Here is a 27,643-nt window from a genome sequence, read left to right on the forward strand (position 1 = left end):
TCAGATTACTCCTTCTTGTTTTGCCACCAACAAACATGGCTGCTGACACAAGTTGAAACACGAGTTAGACCCTAAGAGACATGGCTGCCAACGAAAAAATATCCGAACGTCACTCTTAAACATGGCGTCATAAGGTAGATGTCCAATGAAAAGGGCGAGGAGCGAGAGGTGGGTGCCCAGTGGCCAATGAAAGCAGAGCAGCCGTCTTCCGCACACGTGTGCTTCGGGCAGCAGCAGAGACTCGGTGTATGTAGAGTGTTCGCGTCCTGCTGCCCCGCGAGATGACGAGAGTTAAGAAGGAGAAGCAGAGCGTGGCTCGAGAGGTAAGGAGCAGACCCCCTCTGTCAGTGAGTGGGGTTTGGCGTCGCCGCCTCGCGCCAAGACACGCAGTTAAAAGAACTAGAACGCTGCAGAGCAAGTGCTAAGTTCCCTAGGTGCCGGCCATATTAGGTGTATGGAAATCTATCACAGCCCAATGAGAGGAAGCACTACCAATATGAAATTGTAAATTAACATGTCGGATTTTTTTAAACACGTTTTTAGCAATATCGTGGCCTCAAAGTGACCATATCCTAAAGGTAAATATGCAAATTTCAATCAACTTCTTCACAATTGAAGAAAATGCACAGGAGTAATCAGAGAACAGATGTTCATATTACATTACTGGCTAATTGTGAAAGGTGTGCACCTTTTTAGATCTTGTACGCGCCAACATAACATGTCCTACATAATAGGAGACATTTTACTCTTTGTGATAATCGATGTGGTCTTGTGGTGAAGTATCTCGCCTCAAATGTGCACGACCTGTGGTTTTGTTTTTTTTTTTTTTTTTTTTTTTTGGGGGGGCGGGCGAGACCACTCGAGCTGGCCCCATTAGTTCTGGGGACAGCAGCACTTTTGGTGGTGGATGCACAACGCCTCGGTTGGTTGCCAGGGATCACCCAGCGTAAAGGGGTGCAGGGTGGACCCTGGGAGGCCGTGCTGACGTGGGTGTTGCTGCACCCAGTTGCAGTATTGTCCTGTGAGGACCACAGCCACCTTGCTGGCATACGAACCCCACAGCAATATAGCAGGCCCGTGCTCACGCGGTGTGGGCCTGCAGGTCTGTAATGAGACACAGACTCAGTCGTTCCATTATTAGGTCTGGCAATGACTCATGGCCCGTCTTAAAAGGCAATACACTTGGGAGGGACCCACACATAACCCTCCTCCTTTTTCATAATGAACAAAGAGAAATGTTACTGAAATATAAACTGACTCTTTCCCTCCCACCACCCCCTCCCCGTTACAGAATGACAATACTTTAGACCACTTGAGAATTGGAGGATAGACAACTCGTGGGAAAAAACTAATGATACATACATAGGGACTCCGGTAGTTGCTGACATATAACACATATCGGGAACTCTCCACATATTCAGCGGGTGACAGTCGTAGTTGAGGGAACTGCTGGTGGTATATTGGCATTCTACTACATTTTACAAGACCTTTTTATTAACCTGGGGTGAGTTGACCTTGTTTTATTTATTTATATAGCGCTCCAGACCCAGAGATAGAAAGGCGCTTAAGGAAGCGGTTACGTAGTGTGATATACATTTTCATTATACAACAATTTACACATTTACAAGCATAGTTAAGCAATCGGCAGAGTTTTCAGATATTTGAGAGAAGAGGTAAGTGCTACTTTTTGTTCAGTAGTCATCCAATAACATGTTTCCTAAAAATCTGAAAGGACTCAATAGTTTTAATGTTGAGTGGTAAGGTGTTCCAGAGTTGGGAGACAAGCACTGTGAAGCTAGCGCCTCCTGCTCTTTTTAAGGTAAATCTAGGCACTGTCAGGCATAAGGTATTGGAGGATCTGGTAGTTCTGGTGGCGGATTTCATGGTAAATTTATTAGTGAGATACGGTGGGGCTAGGTGGTTTAAGGCCTTGTATGTGAAGCAAATGGTTTTCAAGTCAATTTTTTGTTGTCTGGAGAGCCATTTGCACGATTTCCTGGCTGTGGAGATGTGCTCCCGCCTGGGGATGTTAAGTGCTGCACATAGTGCATTATTTTGGAGTACCTGAAGTTTGTTAATTATAGATTGGTTAGCGCCTGGGTACAGGCTATTACAATAGTCCAATTTGGACTGTATGAGGGCCCTGGCGAGTGTGAGGCAACTATTGGAGGATAGGAAGGATCTGCTGGCCCTAATCAGCTTGCCAGTGTAGGCAGTGACTGAGGCGGTCATGTTGATTTGTTTGGAGAGGTTGGTGTTGGCATCAAGGTAAAAGCCAAGGGTTTTCACACTTTTAACAATGGGGTTGGTATTACCATCGACGTTTTGACAAGTTACTGGGAGAGCCGACAAGGAGAAGTTCCGTCTTCTCATCATTCAGGCATAGGCCGTGAGTGGCCATCCATGTCTGAATGATGGAGAAGATTTTGTTAATCCGGGTGACGTCCACGTTGTAGTTGCCTGAGATGGTGAGGAGTATCTGGGTGTCGTCGGCATAGTTGGTGTAGGTGACACCCAGACGGTCCAGTTTGTCGAATAGTGGCTTTGTAAATATGTTATACAAAGTTGGGGAGACACAAGAGCCTTGTGGGATTCCGCATGTGATGGGGATAGGGGCTGCTGCTGAGGCTCACGTGTAGCCAGCTGTAGCCTGGGCTAGAGGTAGGCCTACAAGGTTCTTAGTTATGGCTAATAGTGGCATGTGCATATGGTAAGGCATCACCTAGATTTGAGGTAACATTCTAGGCTAAAATTCAGTGAATGAGGAAAGTAGCACTCTTGGGCTGAAATACAGTGAGGTAACATCTAGATTTGAAGTAACACTCTTGGGCTAAAATACAGTGAAGCAACACCTAGATTTGAGGTGGCACTCTTAGGCTAAAATACAGTGAAGCAACACCTAGATTTGAGGTGGCACTCTTAGGCTAAAATGCAGTGAAGCAACACCTAGATTTGAGGTGGCACTCTTAGGCTAAAATACAGTGAGGCTAAAATAAAGTGAGGCAACACCTAGATTAGAGGTGACACTCTTAGGCTAACATATTGTGGGGTAACACCTAGAAAAGACAGTAGCACTTTCTGTCTTTTATGGCATTGTGATGCAGCTGGGACAGGATAATGGAGATGGCCAGTCAGGTAGGCAGGAGGGTTTTGAATATTGGGCCATAGGTTAGTGGTAGGCACCGTGGGTTCGGTTCAGGTAGCGAGCAGTGTAGATGTGGCACAGCTATATAGTGTACTATGGAGATGTATCCGGCGGGATACTGGCCAGTAGGGACAGGCAAGTGCAGTTGATAGTAATATTAAAATATAGGTTACCTACAGTGGGGGTTGGGCCTGGGGGCAGTGTAGGAAATGTATGCAGTGGTCACTCAATAAACGTTTTTACAGTACATGTGTGCCGATGAGTCTAGTGAAAGTTCAGTGTAGTTCCATCAGGCATGCAGATCGTAGAGTCGCATTTCTTACGAGTGAAGCGATTTTTCGTATTACTCACAGTTCGTATTATCGGGTGGTGTAGGTCTCAGAAGATATCTAAGTAGTCATATTTGCAGCAGGTTCCTGCGAACAGCGCTCGTGTTGGCGTGGGCAAGGAGGCAACCGAGCAGAGTTTTGGGGCCTGGGCTCTGGCAGCCTCTGGTCAGGCTCAGGTCAGGAGCCTTGCTATTTTTCCTGACTAATCCCCGCTGACACAGAAAAAGAGGGAACATGTTCGTTCTGACGAAAGAGAGACTCAGATTTATGCTCCGTTACCCTGCTAAGCTTAAAGTGATTTACAAAGGAAAAATCCTTTTATATTTTTTTAAAAACCTAAGGACTTGAATGGCTGGTTGGACCACACTGGACTGACAAATGGAACGGCCGAGGACAAAGCAGATGGCTCCCAGAAGAACTCATGAGTGCTTGAAACTGTTTGCAATGCAGCAAATTTGCAATGATATATTGGAGTCATGATTGTTTTTACTGTACACCAAAGCCTCCTGATGAGGTATTGTTTGTTTCATCCAGGGGCCACGCTGACCCTGATAGTGCGGAAATGTCTAGCTGCCCCACGGACTTGACTGATCAGTAGTGAATATTATGGGTGCCTCTGCCTGTTGTCCTAATGGTGACGTTTTCACCTCTTGGAGACTGGTTGACTTGAATGGCGTGTTGCTGTTTTGCTATCGACTTGTCAAGATGTCTTAAATTGGAGACCTTGGCCTTGGTTTGTTTGTTTGTCTAGTTATTTGTTTCGCACTGATACAGTGGTGGGATTGCAAGATGTGCACTGCTGTGATGTTGTGGACTTGAGGCTTTGTGCAACTCGAAGCAAGCTTGCTCACCACCTTTGGTTTTGTGAGGATGGAAATGGGGCCTTGTCCTCAGCCTTAGTATGATATTGGGATGTCAGTGGGATTATACTGTATATGATATGGTGCCATTGAAAATACTGGCGTGGAACGTTGCAGGTATGAATACCTATTTGAGGCACACTAGAGTTGGGTCCTACATGCGTAGAAAGAAAATATTAATGGCACTATTGCAGGAGACCCACTTGATGCCTGATGAAGAAAGACGGGTGGTGGCCACATGGAGTGCAGTGGACTACGGATCCACCTATTCAAGATTTGCGAGATGAGTTTTAATATGGATTAATGGTGCAACTTGTTTTCAGCTGTTGGACACAGAGGGTAGAACAATTGTGTTCCACGGCCACATTGAAAATAGGGACATTTATATAGTTAATTCCTACTACTCCCCCCACCACGCACAGGCAGCATAATTCCAGGCCTTGAGTGGTAAGCTGGCACGGATGAGGGATGTGAACCTGGAAAGGGGAGGGGGCTTTTAACTGCGCCTTAATCCCTAGGATGGATAGATGCGCTTGTATGATTGTGACCCCTTCCCCTGCATCCCTGGTTCTTCAGGACCTGTTGACAGACGTATCATTTGTAAACATTTGGTGATTCTTAAACTCTGACATTAGATTCTATTTATACTACTCTGTCCCGCACAGGGTGTAAACCAGAATAGACTACCTATTTGTGGGGAAGGAGATCATGCACAAGTTCACGAAAGCAATCTACCGTGGCAAGTCAATTTTGGCTCACTCAGCATTGGTGGAACATTGGGTTCAGATGAGGCTCCCGACCCCTGGCGTCTTGTTGGATGAGATCTTTAGGGACCATTTAGAAGATACTACCATTGATTGCCTGGATCGAAACATTGGAGGGTTGACGCCATACGCATAGTCTGGGAGACTCTCATGGTGGTGGTCAGGGGAGATAACAGGAATTGCCCTAAAATATTGAATAAAAAATGCCAAATGTGCATTTGCCAAGAGCAAAAATGACTAGTGACATAATACCGAACGCGGTTGCTGGGGTGTCACCAGCTCTCCATGTTCGGTATAATGTTTTTTTTTTTTTTTTTTTTACGAAGTAACTCTGGAAGATTTACATTTGCTTCCTGGTTTCCTACTCTCGCGAGGTAACTAGCAGGAATTCAACGATCGCAATAGCTTTCTGATGAGCGTCGCTCACTCAGAAAATCGCTGAGATTGATGTCCCAGACCAAAGCACAGATCTTTTTTCCAGTGCCACAAAAAGGAAAGGGACCATTTTTCCTCCCTGGATGGAGCACAGGTGTGGCAGCCACCAGCCGACCCCCTGTAATTTAGTGTAGGCAGGTTAACTGAAGAAACAACACAGAGCAACTACAACCTTGTGCTTTTGATGTTTGCTATTTTGGGATAAAAGTAATGCGTGCAACGTCCATCAGTTGTGAACATGAAGGTATTCGTTTTCATTTTTCGAAGCATTTTGGCTCGGTGTATTAGGCTGTGCTGTGTTGTTTTAACGTAGAGCCAGAGTTGATATTGCTAAATCTGGGGTTTGGGGGAGGGGTATTAAGAAGTCCTTGCGACTTGAGCTAGAGGACTTGCAGAACCGCATTCAGCTACCTGAGGGTGGAGAGGGGGGGCCTATAGAACTACAGGCGCAATGCACAGCACTGTGAGAGATACTCGCTAAGTGCAAATATGGCGCCTTTACTGGTCGTCTTCACAGGTAGGGGAACAAATTAAGAAGACTGCTTGCATGGCTATGTAGAGATGAATCTATGCGTCATCCCATAACGGGGATTAAAGATGAGTGTGGTGACCATTGGTGTGCTGAGGCGATGATTAATAGCACCTTTAGTGTGTATTATTAGAACCTATATGGGGATACAGGGAATGCAGTCCGTGTATTGATGAATCATAGGCTTGCGCAGATAGAGCTGTCAAAGCTTAGCCCCGGACCGGTATGTGCTTTTGATGAACCGCTGACAGTCCCTGAAGACTGGGAAGACTGCGGGTGGGGATGGCATTCCCTAGGAGTTCTACAAAGATTACGGTGACGCCCGTATTCTCCGGTTTTACTCAAGGTATCTGAGGAGGCATGTGGAATGGGCTGTCTCCCAGATAGTATGCATGAAACAGTGATTATACTGGTGCTTAAGCTGGGTAAAGAGCAGACCCTATGTGAATCTTACAGAGCCCCTTTCTATGATCAACCAGGGGAACATTCTTACGGCGCTGCTGGCTTGACATCTTAACTGTGTAATACATTTCTTGATACACGAAGACCACTCTGGCTCCGTGCCGGGTAGGAGCACCTCCCTCAAATTATGTAGGGGTGCAGTGTATTATTGAGAGAACAAACTCCCAAGCTGCCGTAGTGACGTTAGACGCCATTAAGGCGTTTCATTGTGTATTGGGAATGGTTATACGAAGCGCTACAGGGATTTGGATTTGGTGAGGGTTTTATTAGGTGGGTGACATTACTTTATTGTAATTGCGGACCCTGTGGCCAGAGTACATACTGGTAAATACACATCAATGAAGTGGGGATTTGAAAGAGGCAAGGTTTTTCCACTCTTGCTCAATGCTTTATATACCAGCATTAGAGTCAATGGTGGTCTGTTTGAGAAGGGACTTTGGTGAGGCTAGCATAGACCTTGCAGGGTACAGATACTTTATCTCTCTCTATGCAAATGACGTGCTGCTATATTGGTGTGAACCGGAACACAAAATGCCATTGGTCTTCGAGGTGCTGCATCGGTTTGCAGATCTCTTGGAAATTTCATTCAATACAAGGAAGTCATGCATGTTCCCCTTAGCTGGGATGTGACCGTTTGACCCTTGTGAATTACCTGACTTGGGACTTATATGCATTTCAATATTTAGGGGTAAATGTGTTGCATGAGGCTGGAAATAAGCACACTTGTAATATGGCCAGAGCTGTGGATGGTACTATTAGGTCCATTGACTTTTGGAAAAGGTTGCCACCGTCACGAATGGGACGTATTTCGTTGTTGAAGATGGTTATCCTACCTCGCCTTCTTTACTTTTTGTTAACTTTCAGTTCTACATCCCAGCAGTTTTTTTCCCCCGAATGTTAGACTCCACTATTGGGAGCTTTATATGAGGGGATGGTAGACGTAGGATTTTGATACTCTCGCTGTGTCAGAGATATGAAGATGGGGGAGCCCAGCTCCCGTGACTGGAACTATATTATTTGGCTGCATAGCTACAATTCGTGGTGGTTTGGGTGGCTGGGGCAATAAGACTAGCCATGATCAAGGAGGCCCTCTGGATTGGAGAGAAGTGTTTGGGGGACATCCCACACATGCTGGGTAGGCAAATCTGGTGTAGAACCAAGAGAACCCTTCAGATTAAGAACACATATTACCCACACGTGTTCTTGGTAGCCGATGTGTGCCTTTGCATAGATAATCGCATGACTAACAGACTATGGTAACAAGTGGGTCTCTCGTCGTGGGGGTCTCACGTCGTGGGGGGTATGTACAAAGATGGCACATTTAGGGACTTGGAAGATTTGATGGTGGTGGGGGCGGGGGTGTTGCAACTTGGACAATATCTTAGATACCTGAGAATTGGCACGATTGCTAAGACAAAACAAATGCAGTGGTAGCGTTGGTGTTTGACCTTGAAGATGGTTGGAGACCTGTGGCGTGTCTCTATGAATGTACAAATGGACGAGGAATTGGGTACTAGAGGATGAATCCACTCGTGCAGCACTGAGTGATTAGTTGTGTGATCTATATTGTATCCAGGTTTGATCTGCAGCAAGATCACAGGAGGGGGAGGCATTGCCCATACCTTGAATATTGACTACGAAGTAATGGTGTGCCATGAAAAAGATCTAATGTCAATTGTTTCTGTTGAAAGTCTCGGTGTTCAGCTTCTTCTCTCTGGCTCTTGTCAGATATAGGCAGTCTGTAATTCCGGTTTTGCCAAACTAAAAGTGCTGTGTAAGTTTCTTCCTACATACTGTCGTACCAAAGAGGTGACCGCAGCAATCCTGGGATGCCTGGATTATTGAAACGTGGTCTACTGGGGACAAGCAACCACACTACCTATTACAGCTGCAAAATTCTGCGGCAACATTGGCTTTAGATGCCCCAAGACTTGCCCCTTCTGTAAGCATGTTGCGGCAGCTTGATTGGTTGCCTGTAAAGACCAGAGTGGAGTTTAAGGCCTTATGTATTACTCATCGGGCCTTTCAAAACACTGGGGCAGTTTATTTGAAAAATAAGTTGGAGCATTACCAACCCACCAGGTGCCGCTGCTCCTCTTCTCAAATGCTACTTAAGTGACACGCTATCAGAGGGCTCGCCTGGGTTGCCGTTCTTTCTCGGCTCTTGCCCCCACCTTGTGGAACAAGCTTCCAATCTCACTTTGCGACATTGGAGATTTTCTCCAATGTCACTGAGCATTGAAAACCCAACTTTTTCTAATATTTTGGAAGTGCTTTCTGGACCGTCCGTTGTTTTCAGCACCTTGATGGCCTTGAGCCTTAGTTTACGCTTTATACATTTAGCACAATACAATACAAAAGGCTCAATTTCCCCCCAACAAGAGATCATTGATGTATAATATGTTTCAGAAACTTAATTTGTCTGTATTGTTTTTACAGGGAAATCATTTTAAACTGGGGGGAAAGAGTGCCCGTTGCGGAAGGGGGTAGTGGGTCAAATGTTTTGGGCCTCACATAAAGACAATAAAAAAAGAAGGGGTGGGAATCCTTTTGGTGAGGGCCTTCCAAAAGAAGGCAGTGTAGGTGAGGAGGGGGTTTGGAGGAAGATTCCTTGCAATCAAGGGGCATGTGGATGGGATGGCAATTACACTATGATATTGCGGGCCGGCTCCCCTTTTTGAATAAAGTGTTTTTGAGGAACGGGTGAAGGTTATTTGCTAGTGGGGGGGGGGCGGTGATTTTAATGTTATTGCTGACATGAAGGTTGATTGGTGGTCGGCGAAAGGGGGGTGGGTGGAATAAGCCAATGGGGGACGGAGAACAGAAATTTCCCACACCTACTGGAGGGCCACTATTGGGTGGATGTCTGGAGATTAAAATGTCCCCTAGTGGATATGTAGAGTTATTGGGCTTCAAAATAAGCTTGGAAAATTGGCATATCTGGTGGGACCCTGGGAATCCTTGGATGGGGAATTTATGAGGGGGGGGGGTTAAGGTTGTTGCATCCAATTGGATGGGTTCAGGTATCTGAGGGTGGTGATACCAATTAATCCTGGTAACCTATTTATGGATAACTTCCACTCACAATTCCCTCTACTGCTTCCCCCCCCCCCCCCCCCCACCTGCTCACACCCTCCCCCCCACCCCTCCTACCTTTATGGGATAAGGTACAGGCGGATCTAGATTGCTGGACTAGGCTGAATCTTTCTTGCATGGCAGGGCTGAATTGTATTAAAATGGTGGCCCTCCCTAAATTTATTTTTTTGCTCCAGATGCTCCCTATAGTTTTTCATTTTTCCTTCCTAGAGTTGGTTAAAAGTAGACTAGTGAAATGTGGGCCTATAGCATATAGGATGCTCACGCTCCAGCGGGATGAGGGTGGGGTTGGATTCCCGAATTTGTAGGCATATTGGAGGACAGCCTAACTGCGTATAATAATAGACCACCTGGATCCGGGCTCTAAGAAATAGTGAGTGAAGATAGACAACCCGATATTAAGTCCAGTAACACTAGGTGAATGTCTCTGGGTACCCAGAAAGAGATCTCTAATAGAGTTGTGTAGCACCCAATGCTGGAGGTGCTGTGGAAAATTTGGAAGGAATGTGGAGGTACACAATGGTTATAAGAGTCACAGGGGATTGTCCAAGAGTAGGATGGAGTAGTAGTTCACTTTACAGAGAATGAGGGCAGAGATTAGAATTTTGGCTGAATAGTGAGAGGTGCTGAAAGAACTTCCGGATGTTTGGAGGCAAAGCATTGTCTTTCTTAGGACCATAATGATAATCTTACATTGGTACCAGTCAGTACCCAAAAAACTGGGCATTCTCCTTCCAGCACTCTTGTTCTACCATGGCCCCCACTCCCAAAAACTCTACATGTGTTCTCTTTTCCGCTCAGCCCCAGGGTATCAGGCTGCCTAAAATGAAATGATTGTGTAACCTGAGAGAGCATGACTAAGGGCCTCATTACGAGTCCGGCGTTAACCGAGGCGGTAAAACTGCCTGGTTAACGCCGGACTCGTATTACCATTCCGCCTCCGTGATTCCCGGAATTACCGGGGCATTGCAACCCCGGTTTTCCGGGAATCACGGAGGTGGAATGGTGTAAATCCCCATTCCCATGAGTCCCATAGGACTCAATGGGGATCATGGAAACATTGGCAGCATCTCGTAATGCTGCCGGTGTTTCCTCGTCCGCCTGCATCCGGGAGGTGTTAAACCCGCCAGGTCAGACCTGGCGGGATTATCACCTCCCGCCTGCAGGGGTCGGACTCAGGCGGTCCGGAAACAACGGTGGCGGCGGGTTTACCGCCACCGTTATTTCCGGACCTCCTGGGTCATAATGAGGCCCTAAATCTCGATATCATAGCCCATGAAGGATCAAATACTGTCAGTTCAAGGTGCGTGGGTGTGTTCTACACTGGGGCAGTATTACATACTGTCCCAGTATGACCAACCACAGTGTGACCGCAGCTTCAGTGGACCCTAAACAACATAACGCCCCCCCCCCTCTAAGCGCCTTCACCCACTCCTTGTACCAATATATCAAATACGGGGAGATGGTCAACAGCTAAAATCTTGGATAATATATGATGGTAGGATGGGGCTCAAAGAATTAATCTCCTCTCCCCCAGAGACGGGAGTACTGGGAAATGTTTTCATCCTGTGTTTCAAGAGATCAGGTGACTTGCTCAAGGTATATGTCTTGAAGCAGCAGAGAATTGTCAGAAGCCCCACTCCTCTCAGACCATTAATCAAACATAGCAGTTAGAACTGTGATAACTTTGTTGGAAATTGAATGGAAATTCCTAGTCAAAATGTAGACCAGTTGTTATTACACCAGGCAAAGGCTGAGGCTCTTTGGTCGTATTGCAAACCAAACCTATTTAAAGCATTGACAGGGGGGTGTGGCTTGAAGCCGATGAGAGTGACCGCCTGAATTCGGCGCTCCGGTGAGAGAATTCCAATTATAATTATAAGTTCCACATTTTTCTGGATGGTGGGTTACCCCAGAGATGCCACTGCATAACGCCATAAATTTGTGAAGAGCGGTGTGAGGAAAACTGCTGCTAAATTCTGGTTTGTGAAACTTTGAGAGGGCTGCAGTGAAACTGCGTCATCCCTTAACGCAGGTAGCCGACATTTCCTGTCAGCTGGTCGCCTGCCGCAACATGGAGAGCGCGTCCTGCAGGGGAATAAGCGTTTCTTCATAACACAGGTCTTATTTTCTTTTATTTTAACTGTTTCAGCCCCTTATAATATAAACTGACTATTTTTTTTTTCGCCTTTTTCCTTACTTTCAGTGCATTTTTTTTCAATACTTATTTAATATTTTGGACTGCCTCTTCTTCAAGTGAACATATTTATTATATAACATGGGGTATTTTCTATCTCTTTTTTCTTTTTTCTCTTATATTCACTTCAGTTTAATGTAATATCACTAAGAAAAATGTCATTATAAGCTCTTCAAACAATTTATGAATGCAGTTTGTTAATTTCGCTGGACTTTGGTGATTTTTAAAGCTGAAAACTGCATACTACTGCAAAACCTTATCATTTATGCCTAGTGTTCTTGCTTCACATCCCGACTCATATTGTGAGTGCTCCTGCTTTAAGGTTTTAACCCTTAATTTCAGTACCAGGTTTGGTTGAGGCTGCCCAAGGGCTGCCTAGAAATGGTGTTATAAGGAGACAGCGGAGAATGAAAACTAAAGACCCAAGTTATTGAAGAGGAGAGATTTATTTTTCTGTTGAACTAATATGTTCATATATATACAGATCTCCGACACCTAAAAGAAATAGCAGACCCATTCATGCAGACTATCTTAGCAGAAATTAGAGCTTTAAAGCCCTTCATGGAGGATACTAATGCTAAACTGCAACTTCTAGACAACAGATGGTCTGCTTTTTAATCTTGCATGAATGAAGTGGAAAAACGTGTTAGTAATGCTGAAGCTGTGTCTAATAAAGTTACTAAACTAGAAATACAAGTCGCCGCTCTACAACAATTAACTGAAAACCTTGAAAACCGGAATAGAAGAAATAAGCTATGTAATGTAGGCCTTCCGGAGGGAATCGAAAAAGAAGATCCTATTGCATTTCTATACAACTTTCTTCCTCAAATTCTTAGTTTACCGTCCTCTGCGCAACATAATATCCAGAAAGCGCATCGAATTGGCCCCAACATCTCACCCTCCATTCATTTCTCGTAGCCCTTCCAGAACTATGATTTTAGCCCTTCTTGACTTCACGCACATTACCCTCATCATGCAGAAGGTCAGACAACTTAAACAGATAACATGGGAAGGGAACAAAGTTTTTATTACACAAGATGTGTCCAAGACGATGGCTGCAAGAAGAAGAGAACTTCTTTCTTTTCGACCTGCCCTGAGGCAACTAAATGCCAGGTATGGTATTATCCACGCAGCTATTCTGAAAGTTAATTTAAATGGGTGAACCTCAACCTTTCAAAACACTGCAGAGTTAAGACAATATATCTAATTTCACAAAAGATCTGATATGGATACTTCTAATCCCATCACATGAATAAATTCTACAACTATGTGCGTTCTTCATTTTTGAAACTCATCATCCTTCATCGGAGCGGAGCATGGTTGGTCATTCTTTTTTCTCTTCCTCAGCTCTCCATCCCCATCTTTAAAAAAAAGTTCTGGACATGGATTGGTGTGGCTGGTTCCTGTTTGCCACCGTTCTTCATACCTTTTTTGATTCCAATTATTTTTTTACCAATTTCCATGTCTTTTTTTTTTTTTTTTTTTTTTTTGTTTCTTCCCCTGCCTTTTTGTCTCACTCCTTTCATGTTCTCCCATGCTTTGTCTTTTTTCTACATGCTAATAGACTTCTATGCGTTAAGGTTACTGTTGTATTTGAATTATGGTCCATTTTATTATATACTCGTCCCTTTTCGTGAATAATGCCTCTTAATATTGTATCATGGAATGTTAAGGGATTACATAATCCCATTAAATGACAAAAAGTGCTCTCACACCTCAATAGATGAAAGCCCTCTATAGCCTGTATACAAGAGTCACACCTTTCTGTTGATGAAGCAGAAAAACTCAAGCGACTTTGGGTGGGCCAGGTCTTTTCAAGTTATGCCAATGGGAAAAAGAACGGTGGTATCATACTCCTACTCATTAACAAATCCCTTAAATGTAAAATTATATCTACGGAATCTGACCAGTTAGATGGGTTATCCTTAACATATCAGTAGAATCTACGATCTATACAATTCTAAATGTTTATGGTCCGACATCTGCTGATCCTTCCTTTTGGAAACAACTTAGAAATCATATACTACGTAGTAAACCCCTCAATATGATTGTATGTGGAGATTGTAATCCAGTCTTAGATCATTTTACAGATGGGAGATCTGATGTGCGGTATACTAACACTACATCTCATACACAATTTATTAATTTTATTTCTGAAACTGGCCTCAGTGATGCGTGGCGGATCCTACCTCCAACGGCTTCAGAATTTACCTTTTACTTCACACCCCACAACTCCCGGTCACAGCTTGATTATATTTTTAGCCCTAATTCTATGGTTAGTCTTCTACTTGATGCCCGGATAGAATCCATCACAATATCCGATCGTGCTCCAGTGCATATCAGAATTGCTACCCCAATAACCTCACAACTCTTGCAGATGGAGATTTAACACTAGTCTATTAAATGATGCATCTTTCACTCAGTTTATCACAGTACAACATAATAATTTTTTCTTGGAAAATAAACATCAAGATATGTCTATCCCCAACGATTGGGACTGTTACAAAGCAGTCCTTCAAAGTCATATTATCACCTATCTTGCGAACAAAAAGAAAAACCTCAAAGCGGAATCTGAATCCATTCTCAAACAGCTTAAACTGTTAGAAACTCAATTTGCCCATACTCACTCTTCCGATATCCTTAGAGACATTATGAAACTCATTCCAATATAATAAGCTTATCACACGATACTTGTGTTCCAATTTGCTTAAATATAAAGCCAAAATATACCAATTTTCCAATAAAACCAGTAACATTTTTGCTTCTTACCTTAAACATAAGAAGGAGAAATCTAGAATTGTTGTGATTAAAGATCATTTGGGAAATAGTAAAATGTGTGATAAGAAATTGTACAAGTCTTTAAAAGAATTTTACTCTAATGTATATACTTCTGAAGCCCTCCTAATAATCCTGCTATTCATGATTTCCTATATAATATACCTTGCGACTCCTATCCTCCCTTAATGATCCTATTACACCTCCTGAAATACACTTAGCTATTAAAATCCTCAAAAAAGGCAAAGCCCAAGAACCGGATGGCTTCCCTATTGATTTCTATGCACACTTCTCCAGTCTATTAGTCCCTAAGATAAGTAATCTTTTCTCTCATTTCTTTGTAAATAACACGGCCCAACGTTCTTTCTTAGAAGCTATGCTAATAGTATTCCCTAAACCTGATAAAGATCCAGAACTCCCCCAAAGCTATCTTCCAATTTCACTTATTAATACGGACTGTAAAATCTTTGCAAAAAGTCTCGTCTATAGAATTCTCCCTTCCTACCCGATCTCCTCAAACAAGACCAAGTAGGTTATGTAAAAGGTAGAGTCTCCTCATCCCATATAAGGCTAATCTTGGATGTTATTGACATTTTAAACAAATCAAATGACCCCTCTGCTGCAATAGCTCTCGATGCTGAAAAAGCTTTCGATAGAGTTGAATGGAACTTTATGTTCCAAGCGCTCAAGTGGCATGGATTTGGCCCCCCTTTTCTTCCTATGATTAAAGTCCTATATTCCAACCCCAAGACTGCAATCTTTGTAAATGGACTATTATCCTCATTTTTCCCCTATTCAGAGGAACACGACAGGGTTGCCCACTATCCCCTATCCTGTTTATCCTCACATTAGAACCGTTTCTTTATAAGACAAAATGATTCTATTCGGGGAATTCCATTTGATAATTTACATATTAAAATGGCGGCTTATGCCAACGATGTACTTGTATTCTTAAAAAAAAAACTATTGTGAGCCCAACACCTACTTAATATTATTTTCAGATGCGTCAGGATATAAACTTAACACTGATCAATCTAAGATTCTTCCACTTAACCTGCATTGCACCCGGCTTAACACTTAACACTCTAGACCTGAAATGGTGTCCCTTCGGATTCAAATATCTTGGTATCCACATATTTGCTTCCATCAATGGTATTCGTAAACATAACTCAGATAGCACATTAGCCAGAGTCAAAGAATTGATATCTTCTTGGTCCCCCCTATATCTCTCCTGGTGGGGTAGACTGGAATCGATCAATATGATAATCTCTCCTATAATTCTCCATCTTCTCTATATGTTGCCTATTCCCAGATTATGTTGCCTATTCCCAGATAAAAAAAAAATATCAAGTAGCCTTTACTGTTAAGCAAACACAGGTGGTTTGTGCAGGATAGATCATTTCTGGTGCCTAACTGGGTCTGCCTGGAGAGAGCTATGGCTTCCCCAATGTCCCTTGCAGACCTTTACATAATTAGAGGGAAAAACAAATTTACCAAATACTCCTGTCTCCGTCAATCCATCCTGTCTCTTAAAACATTTGTTTCCATCTATAGCTAAGCAATCCTCCTTTATATCCCCTTTCATTTGGCATAACCCCTTGATTACAATTCGAGGTAAATCCATTTTCTGGAAGCCGTGGCTCTCTAAGGGCATTACATTTTGCAACCAATTATTTAAATATGGTGGCCCCATTACCTTCGAGGAATGTATTGGCAATTTTCATATGCCTGCTTCTTCCCTGATGCAATTTCTTACAATTATTGTTGTAATTGTAGAACACTTAGAGACACTGTTGTACAATTCCAATAATCCTAAAGCGCTAAGACTCCTTCATATGCTCAACTCCAATACGACAGCCTCTATCTACTACAACATCTTACTAAATTCTGCATCTATCCCGAGGATTGAATGTCATCATAATGACTGGAGAGAAGATTGCGTAAAGTTAGATCATAGTTTTGCTGGCCTCCCCCAATGGTAAAGAATTTCTAAAATCACCACCTCTGCCAGCCTTATCCAAACCCTTTTCTTTTTCCACCATAGAGCCTTCATTGCCTGCTGTATCCCTTTTCAAATGTGGTCTATTACCTGATGACAACTGCTGGTGTTGTTTACATGTTCAAGGTTTGTTTAAACATATGTTTATAGACTGCCAATATGTAAACTATTTTGGTTCTGTGTGTGGAATACCATCAAATGCATTTTTCACTTTACAATAGATTTTCGTTTTGATTTTCTCATCTTGGGCAGCTCCATGCTACATAATTTCCCAATCAACAAACATGCTAAATATCTGTTTGATGTATGCCTAATGGTGGCAATCCAGAATATTATTACTAATTTGGAAAAACCTAAGCCAAATTCACTATAAATGTTGGTGGAATTCTTTATGTAGTATTCATAGCATCGGAAAGTGTGAATGCTTCGACCCCTGATTTACAGAGCACATTTCAGTTGAAATGGCTACTTTTTATTGGTGTAAATTTGCCTTAGTAACCCATGTATCAACATCCTGTTAAGAATGCATGATGTATTTGTACCCCACCATTCATCCCCTTCCCTCCTTCCTCCTCTTGTTTGTGTTTTGTCCAGTTTGCATCTTGTCTCGATATTTGTTAATGTTTGTTTCCCCCAAAATATTTAAAAATCTCTAGCATACGTTTGAAACTATTTGATAGAAATATACTTGGCTTACTTTGTATTAATCCTCATTATATCCTGTGCTCTACTTTTGCCTTGTACCTTGTATACCTAATTTTATGCAATAAAATCTTTAAAATACAAAAAAATAAAGCATTGGCAGATTTTGTCTCCCGCCGCATAAATAAATAGAGGCTGTGACCACACTTGAAGTGAGGAAGGGAACCTCTCTTTTTCACCTTCCATCTGTTCTGGGCCATACCAACACCACTGCCAGAGGCATGAACCTAGGTGTGGACATTTGGTGACAGGCCTCACGCTGATCCTCTTAATTATCTCGGGAGGTGTTTGCAGCCATCTAAGTACAAGTCTAGGGCAATTGCAGACAAATACTTGCCTATCCTTTCCACAAACCTTCGGCTAGAGACACCCTGGTCCAGCTTCCTCATGCTTCAAGAAAAGAATCAGATGGTTGCAGAGATTATACAGGCTCACCACCGAGTGAATCGGCAGGACTGGTCCGTGAGTGCCCACGGAGCAAACAAGTCATCCAAGAACTCTTCTCTTTACAAGCACTCTAGAAACAATGGAAACAAAATGGGATTTTCTCTGGATCTTGATGAATCCACCCAAAGTAGGGGACTGAGTTTTGGGCCACATTTCAGCATGTGGATAGATTACCCTTCTCCCTCTCTGGTGTAGATTAATGGACCAGGCTTCATCTCCCTTACTTCGCTCTCTCTTGTGTTAGGCTGGCAGCCAAGATTCCTTTGCAGCAGTTCAGAACCTTCTAGAATTAGGGGCCATTGAGCAGGTCCCAATAGAAGAAAAAAACCTTGGATTTCTTCTTAGTTTTTGTGGGTGACAAGAGAACAGCATTCAGGATAGGTTCCCTGAGGCATGCCCTCTCTGTGCTATACAAGGCCAATTTGCATTGTGCTAAAGAACCATAGCGATTATTTCCATATTCCCTTCTCGCCAATCACAAAGCGTCTCTGATTTTTTTGGCAGGTTGGCATCATCCATGGAAAGTGCTCCCTGACACTGTACATGTGAACTGTGCTCGGAGCAGATTATTAACTCTTTGCTGCATAAGAGTAGTTCTGTTCCTAAACTGTATATACCATTATATTAATGATCCCATTTCAAATGTTTTTTTAAGGCAATGTGCAAATCCCTAAACAGGATTGGTGTTTGCAGATTTTCAACTTTGGGGAAGGGGACCAATAAAAAGTCTTCCTCTGAAAAGTCTTTCAAAAGTTGGAAGTCTAAGTTTGCTGATAATTACATTGTGTTCTGTTGCAGATTGATGGCCTGGAGGAGAAGCTGAGTGCTTGCAGGCAGAACTTGGAGAATGTAGACTTGAAGTTGCAAAAAGCGGAGCTGTCCGAGGAGGGAAGGTAATGTAGATTTCTACTACACTGAAATTAGGTGGCACTCTTCATTGGATCGCTTCTTACCTACTACAGTGGTCCTTCTCCATCTCATGGAAAAGTGGTGTCTCTACTACCACCGCGCTCCCTTCCCCTACCCTTCTTGGTCTAATCCAGATCACACTTTATGTACCCTGTGATGTAAACTTACCTCTTCCCACTGCTTCTCATGCCACCTTTTCGCTGACAACCCCCCCACATGCTTTCCTTTACATCAGTCACCCCTGAACTGTGTTCCCATATCTGTCTCTATGTTATCAGGCAATGGCACTTTGAGGCCTAATGGTCAAGTCTTAAGACTGGAGGGGTACTACCTCCCAGCTTTCACCACTCTGCCCTTACTTCTATCCCATCCCTCCTGATTATCCCATTTTATCCACCACTGTGCCCCGGCTTCACAAGAGGTGGCACTCTTTACAACAGCCGCTCCTCCTCGTATTCCTCCTCCTAATCAAATCCATTCACCAGCTGCCCCAAGAACTCTTTTCCACCCCCCCCGGCCCCCTCCTCCCTCCAACCCGGCTGACTTTTGACTCCCTTTACTCCCCACCTCTCAGCTGGTGTTCACAAACACTGCTGAGTCTGTTAGTCCACCGGGACTCCTCCCTACGCTGCCTCCAACTACTTTTATCTCTCTCTGTTCCACTGAAACTCACCATGCTTGAGGTCTTTAAAACTGCACTCTAGAACCACCACCTTTCCTGTGAGAGAGAAACATAATGCACAATGTCTCTCCCCAATGATACTGTAACACTGTCCTCACTTACACCTAACAGGAAATGATGGTAATGTGAAATGTCCTTGTTCTCGCAACTCTGTCCCTGATTTACAAAGCTATAAATATTGTAATGTCTGTATGTCACTCTTTTGTGTTCCCTCCTGTCTCTCCACCAGCCAGCTCCTGCTATGCCATTGTGAGGCTACCAGACATGCTCTGCTAGCCTTGTCTACACTACTGTTTCTTTTAGCACTATTCCCACTTCAGATCTATTGCAAATCAATGCAACAGCATGCATACCCTTTCACCACCAATAACAATAAAAATCTCTATAGGGTCTCGGACGAATCCCAGGGTATTGTCACTGCTTCCATGGGGTGGGCCCTTTCTACGAGGCCAGAGAGGTGAGGGCGCTACCCGATAATGCCCCTGGGGGTGGTACTCAGTGGGCGGATCTCATGGGGATGGAAACCCCCCATGGGGACCATTGATGACTATTGTGGGACAATGCAATATTCCCACCAATCCCATGATCCTAGAAACCACTTCCCACAGTTACCCCTCTTCTCAGTCATCTCATTCCTCTTCTCTCCTACCCTAGGTACTTTGCAAAACCAGTTCATTTAGAAAGTACTCAGACAAGGGAGATTCCTAATGAGTTACCACACCAGTACTCTTATAATACCGAGACGAGGAAGATTCCCAATGTGTCGCCATACCCACACTCCTTTAGTACTGAGATGAGGAGAAGCTGCAGTTGGAGCCACTTTAACCAGTCTTTTACCAGTCTAGTGGTTCAGAGACATTGATTAGATGAAACGGAATAAAAACCAAGAAAGGACTTGACATAATGTCAAGCCCTCCCTGGAGGAGCCGCAAGAGCCAGGAGGAACCTGACGTACACACAGGTATTGACCGGCACGCCGATGAGGAGTGAAGAGAGCCCAAAGGTGGTCCTGGACGCCAGGACTGTACAACCCGCAAACAAACAAGACTGCTGGGTGCCTCAGAGGCCCAGGAAGCATGCAAGCGGTAAACCACACTAGTCTGGAACGGAGCAGCTTTGCAGTGCCCCCTCAGAGCAGGGGAGTCTCCAAAAAGGCAGCAGGGTCCCTCGAAAGAGCCCAGTGACCAACACAGAGCCGACGACCGTTCAGCCCACAGGAAAAGGTAGTCGGGAGGACGATGGTGGTTCAAGCAAGTTGCGGTACAATTTGAAAAACAGGGCCTGGTACTCAAAAACAAATGAAGGGAAGCCAAGAAGTACACACGCCTGTACTACGGCTTAATAGGAGAGCAACCCAAGCCCTGGGGAAAACTAAACTAAGGTTGGGTTTGCGAGTCTGGGTCTTGCACCCAAATAAGAGAACTTGTTGAACAATACTGACTTGCTTGGCAGGTTAGTGAACCGATCCTGTATCACGCACCACAACTTGGGAAGCCTCCCAGCCAGTCTTCTTTGTTGCAGTACATGGTGAGAGAGAACCACATCTCCCAACCAAGTTTAAGGACCCACCACGGCCTGGGAAGCCTCCAGGCCAATCTTCTTCGTTGCAGTGCCTGGTGAGAGAGAACCAGGTCTGCCTATCAGGGTCTCAGACCTCAGAGAAATGTATAAGAAGCCTAAGAAGGGCTGGGGAAGGGAGACATTCCCCCTCCTCAACAGCTGAGGAGTAGTTGAGACCACACAGGGAAAACTACAAAGCTAAGAACTGCCTTTTGTCCAGGGGAAGGGAGCCATCCCTGGACCAAGAAGTCTTTTGATTTAGTGTGTTAGGGACAGATTTAGGATTTTGACATTGGACAGTAGGACATTTTACTTTGGACATTCTGACACTAGTGATTTTTGTTGAGGCAGGGAAACCCCTCTTAGAGTTAGGGCAAGATAGGGTTTTCTTTTCCTTTTTACCTTGTGATAAATGTTTATACCCAAATGACACCTCTGTGCTAGAGTCTTACTTCTTAACCCTTATAGGTCTTCCTTCTTCTCTAGGAACCAATTGTAGCTCCTGAACCAATTGTAGCTCCTGGCCCAATTTGGACCTGGCTAGGTGGGCTACACGCTTGAATCCTGAGGAAAACTTTTATTTTAATTATAGAGCGCTATAGGCTAAAGCGCTGTACAAAAACAAGAGGCCTTTGCAAATCAAGTGGAATCAAAATGAATAGATGAAATCAACAGGTAAGCAAGTGTGCTTCGAGCCATGAATTAGGGAGAGCAGAAAGTGAGCGAAGGGGAAGGCGGTTCCAATGTTTAGGGGCAAGAAGGGAAAGACATTAGAAACGTGATTTAGCACAGGGGGGTATGGGACAGTAAATAAAAAGAGGGAATGAGACCGAAGGGAGCAACATGGAAAGAAATAACAGAGGAATGGTAAGGAAAAGCGAAACTATGAAGGCATTTAAAAACCAGACAGAGACAATTAAATAGCAAACATGATTCAAAGGGGAGTCAGTGCAGAGGAAATGGTCATGAGAAGAGAAGTTGAATTGATGAGTTATAGATGGAGCGAAGAGGAACAAGATGGGTCACGGGAAGACCGAAGAGCAGGGAAGAACAATCGAACAGAGGAGAATTAAAATGGGGAGGAGACAAGAATGTTAGATGCATTGAAGGAAAGGAAAGATCTAGCCATGCACATTTCGGAGAGAGGGTACTGCTGGGAGCTGACGAGGACAGAGATATGGACGAGGACAGAGATATGGGTGGAGAAGAGTTGAGAAGAACGCCAAGGTTTCGGGCCGAAGAAGAGAAAAGTACGGGGAAAAGAGATCGAAGAGGACAGGGGAGGAGAAATAGTGGTGGCATGAAAGAAAAGAACTTCTGTCTTGAAGGGGTTTAGATGGAGATAGTGAGCCGTCATCCGGTACTAAATAGAAAGTAGGTAAGAATCGAGTGAATAGACGGGGGGGGGAAGAAAGACAGAACTGAATATCTTCAGAATAGAAGTGATGAGAGAGGGCAAAGGAAGAGATAAGAGCAGCAAGAGGAATGGTGTATAAAGAAAAGAGGAGGGGCCTAGAGCAGAACCTTGAGGCACACCGCAGTGAAGAGAGAGACCAGGAGAGATTGAGCCAGCCCAGGAAACAGAGTATATGCAATCCGTGAGAAGATTGGAACAAGTTTAATACGAAACCATGGAAACAAAGGCCAGAGAGGGAGCGAATAAGAGAGTGATGGCGGCTGACAAGTCGACCAGGAGAGACGATCGCCTAGAGTGACCAGAAGATAATCACAAACCGATAGGAGAGCAGTTTCAGTCGAGTGAAAAGGGGAAAAAAACAGATTGGAAGAAGAGAAGCAATGTTCATCTGGGCGAAGACTGGGAATAGACAATGCGCTCCAAGAGTTTGGAGAGGAAAGATAAGAGTGAGATAGGGCGGTAATTTAGAGGAGAGAGAGGTGTCCAGGGAAGGGTTTTTGAATATTGGGAGAATAGTAAATGATGGGGAAGATGCAAGACTGGAGAGAGAGATTAAAGAGGAAGGCAAGATATGAAGAGCGCAGGATAAAGCAGAGGAATTAGAAAAGAAGGTAATCGGAGGGAGCAGCCGTAGGATGAGCTTTAGAAAGGAAAGAGGAAATATCAGTGGAATAGATGGGATGGAAAGAGGCCATGATGGTAGAAGGGAAGAATGAGGGACCAGAAAGTGAAAACCATAGAGGAACAGAGTAGAGTAACTTTGTAAGAAAAATAGGAAACAAAGTTATAAGCAGAGATTGGTGAAGAAAGAGAGGGATCAGGGGGTGAGGAGCGAGAATATATAAGACTAGGATAAGGAGAGAGGGAGAGGGGAGGGAAAGGGAAAGGAAGATGGTGAGGGAGAGGGAGAGAGAGAAGGTGGTAAGTCAGTGTAAACGTATTGTTTAGCAAGAACAGTCTCCGAAGGAAGAGACAAGAGATTAAGAAGGTCGAGGGAGTGCGGGACTACCTGCGAAGATGTTCAGTGTAGCGCAGAATGCGGCGTGAAGAGCTTTGGTAAACCAAGAGTCAAAGCGACCTGTTGGTCAGTGTGGCATCACTGGTGTAAAAGGCAACTGAACGCTCCACTACACGTTACTACGATCAGGAGCTATGAGCGTTCCATCACATTGTTCCCCATCTGCTGTAATGGTCTAGTGTTCAATCAAGGTGGCCACTCGCATCGCAGTATTTCCTCTTATACCGATGAAGCCTCAACGCGGATTGCCTTGCAACCCTGTTCGCACCCGGTGTAGGGTAAAATGCTAGGGAATTTTGCTCTGGGGCCAGGCGTGGTGGACCCAGAGCAACATTTAGTCCAACACTGCAACAGGTAAGTGGTACAATCAGAGTAAACGCACAAAAATAATACTATTACACCCTGGTTCCCGCATCTTTATCCCTTTTATTTCATGGCCTATGGCCTATGGCCTATGCATGGCTTACCCCCATCCAATCTCATCACTCCCGCCACTCTGTTCTCCACTCCTACTTTTTTGCCCCTCTCACCCCCCCCCCAATCTTCCTCTTTTGAATATAATTTCTGCTGTTTTACTAAACCTTTTCCTAAAGCTTTTTTTTTTATAAATCAATTATAAAACTTTTTAAAACTTTGGCCTGAAAGCCAGCTTTTACCAACTGCCGGCAGATAACGCCAGTTGAGTATATCTTTGGAAATGCAGAGACAAAGGGTGCTTTCTGTTTATCTTTTTAGGAAAAATATGGAGAAAGAAAAATGTGCCCTTGAGTCCAGAGTCTCCAACTACGGTAAGGGAATCTGTTTTTGGCAAGAGTTTCAGGTGTGCAAATGCATCGCTCATTATTTGTTGTTACAGGGATATTATCTTTGAGTGAAAGAGCAACACGACATGTCATTTAACTTAATTTAACCTTGGCTTGGTATTTTTTGTATGCATCTTTATAACAATGAGTTTGGTTGGTGCTAGCTCTCTGTGTTGGAGGGATTGGAATGCTGGGTGTTTATTTCAGGGTGTAATGTAGCTGTGAGTGTTCCAGGTTTGTCGCTTAGGTGGTAGATCCAGGCCTGGCGTGGTAGAGGATGTATTGGTGAACTGTTCTCATATACTAACATGTATTTGAACTACCTTTCCCGTGCCAACAAGTCCTCCTCCCGTCTCGTCTACAGCCGGGCATCTTCACTACAAAAGAAGGGCCTGGTTCTACGTAAGCTCTCAAGGGGCACCCCCCATGATGAGGCAGCGCTTCGGACCATTGTAGCACTCGCCGTCCCACAATTCCATCTAGTGCTGCCGATTTCCATTTCTTCCTCTGTCTCTACAAATTATTCCTGTAAATCTCGATTTGAACATTAACTTTCTTGCAGATTCGCGATCTCAATGTCACTTGGCCTAGTAAGATCGTTGTCTCTGACCGCCCCCCCCCCCTCCTTGCCGTGCCTTGAAACACTTGTGTATAGGCACGTTATAAATGCCATATCATAGAAGACATGTCCTATACTCTATTGCCTACCATTGGGAAATTACTCGCAACAGCCCTGATCATGAGAATAAAGCATATTGTAAAGAGGTGGAAACCCTCTGAGCAGAGCTTGTCCGTGCAGCATCAGGAAGATGTGCCGGGACATAGCCTGGGCTCAACATCTTGTCCTATGCAGACTACTAGAGTCGATGAGTGAGAAACTCTAGCATCGGAGGAGAAAAGTAGAGAGAACTTGGGATAGTAGTGTCTGTGGCTACCATCCTAAAGAGAAGTAGCCTCTATTGGTTTACTGATCTCCTTGCTGGCCTTGGCCTGCTCTTGTGTCTTTGCAACCCTGAAAATGACTGTGCTGCATATCCTACACACTTATTGTTGTAATGTCATTTCCACTTGGCAGAACACTGGACACCGCTAGAAACATGCATAAGAGTGAGAAGGTTTTATTATTCCTGAAATAATGCTCCCTACTGCAGTGTATAATCTGATGGCTTGTTATCCTTTGTTTTTCAGAGAAGGAGCTGAAAGTACTTCGTCAGGAGAATCGGAAAAACATGATGCTTTCTGTGGCCATACTGCTGCTTTTTGTTGTCATTTACAGTTGTTGGACCATGTGATTGATTTGCCCACCCCCTTGTGTTTTCTTTCTACCCGCCGAGGCAATGGTCTTGGTGCAATTCGTGCACTCATGTTTTGGCAGGTGATAATTACTGCCACCTTCTGCTTGGAGTCCCATATTTCCCTGGAATCTGGAAAGTTCTGACACTATGGACTGCCAAAGCAACAGGTGGCGTCCAGCATTCCCGTGGTAGCTGCCCTGCTACACCATGGCTGGCAAGAGGGGCCAGATGAGCCATGAGCTTGCTGTCATGTGTGCTTCTTCCCCAGGCTTTTGAACTGTGCCTCGAGTTCTGAATGCCTCCTTTCACTCAGCCTTTTCATGAACCAGTACAGTTGCCTCAGAAACGTATCCAAAGAATTATCGCAAATTGCCCTTGTTTTGCATGTATGTGAACAGAGTCTGTTGTGTAATTATTTGTGGTACAGCAGCAAGTCATTAGAGATAAATGCTACTGGCTTGTTGCACAATTTGTCCTTGCCATATGTTCCTCTGCCAATTTAGTGTGTTTGCATTTGATCCTTGCTCAGCGTGTCAACAAATGATACATATTACTGCCTCTGGAGATGTCATTTATCACATGAAGGCATTGGTGATGCTCAACCTAACTTGAAAAGTCTTGTCTGGAGCCATCTGCTTTCCTTTCCTGTGGTTGGATACCCGTGCAAAAATGGGGAGTGAGCTCAAGAATCTCATTGTGGAGAGTGAGCAGCTGAAGAGGCAGCTATGGTCCTAGCAGACTGTATTGCTTTAGAAGGAAGGAGACTGATGAGCAGTTGCAGAATCTGTGACATGGCAGTGATGCCGTCGCACTGTAGTGTGTCGTGAGTATTGGTTTTCCCACTAGAAGATGGCTGTGCCCTGGCTAATGCGGTAATGTGTTTCTTGTGGAAGCAGCGAGGGGCTGTGCCATTCTGTTGTGATGTATACGCACGTGCTGTAATGTTGCTTCTGCCAGCTGACCGAGCCACGCCTGCTGTGTCCTCTGCGGGTGAATACGCTAGTCACGCACATTGTTAATTCCACACTAAGATATTAAAGCTTGTATGGTTACTGTCCCTTACTTGCCATCATGTCATATCAGTGAAACGGAGCCTCTCTGTAGGCAGGCCATTCTCCACAACTCTGTTCCCTTCTGACACCAGCAGCCATTGGGCCTTTTTTGTTAACACAGGAGCACTTTTTATTTGTGGATTAGGTTGGTTCCGGTTCTGTTGGTGTATCTGAGGTAGATTCAACCGCATGCCAAAAAAATGTTGAACCACCTCCTCTTTCACATGCCTTGTACCCGAGAGTGCATACAGGTACCCCGCTAAATAATGTTTTTTAATGCAGTGAAGTATATACCAAGGCCCCCGATTGCGTTTCCTTGCAGCCCAGACACAGGCAGCGATATGCAGATCTGATGAGGTGCTGTCCTTTGTGTGAAAGCCACCCTTAAAATGCCAAAAGTGCCTCTTGCCAAGATTGTCTTTTGGTGGCTGTCTGGATATTGCTTTTACCCCATTAGCCAGTGTTTTCTTGATTACACTGGAACGCAACACTCTGCAGCCATTCTTGAATCAATGTACCATCTGTCATTTTCTGCAGAATGAGCCATTTCGAATCTGAGACAGACCTTCAGATGGGAGGTTGTATTATCAAACTGGGCGCGTGGGCCTGGAAGTGTGTGCACACGCACTGCACTATGCACACAATGTGGTTGCGGTCACTATTTACAAATTCCACTGGGACATCTCATCGCACGGTTTATAGCTCATGGTGGTCAAAACATGTTCATGCATTTAAAACCCTGTGGTTTATTATCTGTTGTCCTAAATTATGTTTTATTAAACAAGTATTTTTAAATGGTGATTTTTATTTTTTTTTTTAATATGGGCGCGGTGTCCTGAGTAGACACAGACAAGATGAGTCTGGCTTTTGGCAATTAAAGGCTTTTATTCTTTTTAAGGTAGACGCAAGGTGTCAAGAAATTGCCAATGGGGGGTTCTGAAGAACTCATCTGGGGAGGAGTAAAAAATCATGTAAGGCTCATCAGCTTCAGACAAGATCAAGTTAGGGTATAGCTAAAAGTGGCTTTGCATCGCTGTAGGGATCTTTGGGCACTGGTTTCTTCACATGCTCTGGGGGTACTATTCTCATGGGGAAATGGAGTGTTCAGATAAGAGATCAATAGGGCTTTCTTGTTCTCGCTCCCTCCTGGACTGCCCCGTTCCCCTC

At 44.2% G+C, this 27,643-nt stretch overlaps 1 protein-coding gene across 1 annotated transcript; it reads left to right on the top strand.

The window, feature by feature from the left end:
* The first annotated feature begins 170 nt into the window (after positions 1-170).
* CCDC167 (coiled-coil domain containing 167) lies at positions 171-27,271 on the top strand. Its single transcript, XM_069608762.1, has 4 exons — positions 171-323; positions 18,539-18,633; positions 24,062-24,114; positions 25,318-27,271. The coding sequence occupies exons 1-4, from the start codon at positions 282-284 to the stop codon at positions 25,419-25,421; spliced, it is 294 nt and encodes a 97-aa protein (XP_069464863.1). The 5' UTR covers positions 171-281; the 3' UTR covers positions 25,422-27,271.
* Positions 27,272-27,643: the final 372 nt, after the last annotated feature.

The sequence above is a fragment of the Ambystoma mexicanum genome, chromosome 4q (assembly GCF_040938575.1).
Source record: "Ambystoma mexicanum isolate Mex_15411 chromosome 4q, UKY_AmexF1_1, whole genome shotgun sequence".
Lineage (NCBI taxonomy): Eukaryota > Metazoa > Chordata > Amphibia > Caudata > Ambystomatidae > Ambystoma > Ambystoma mexicanum.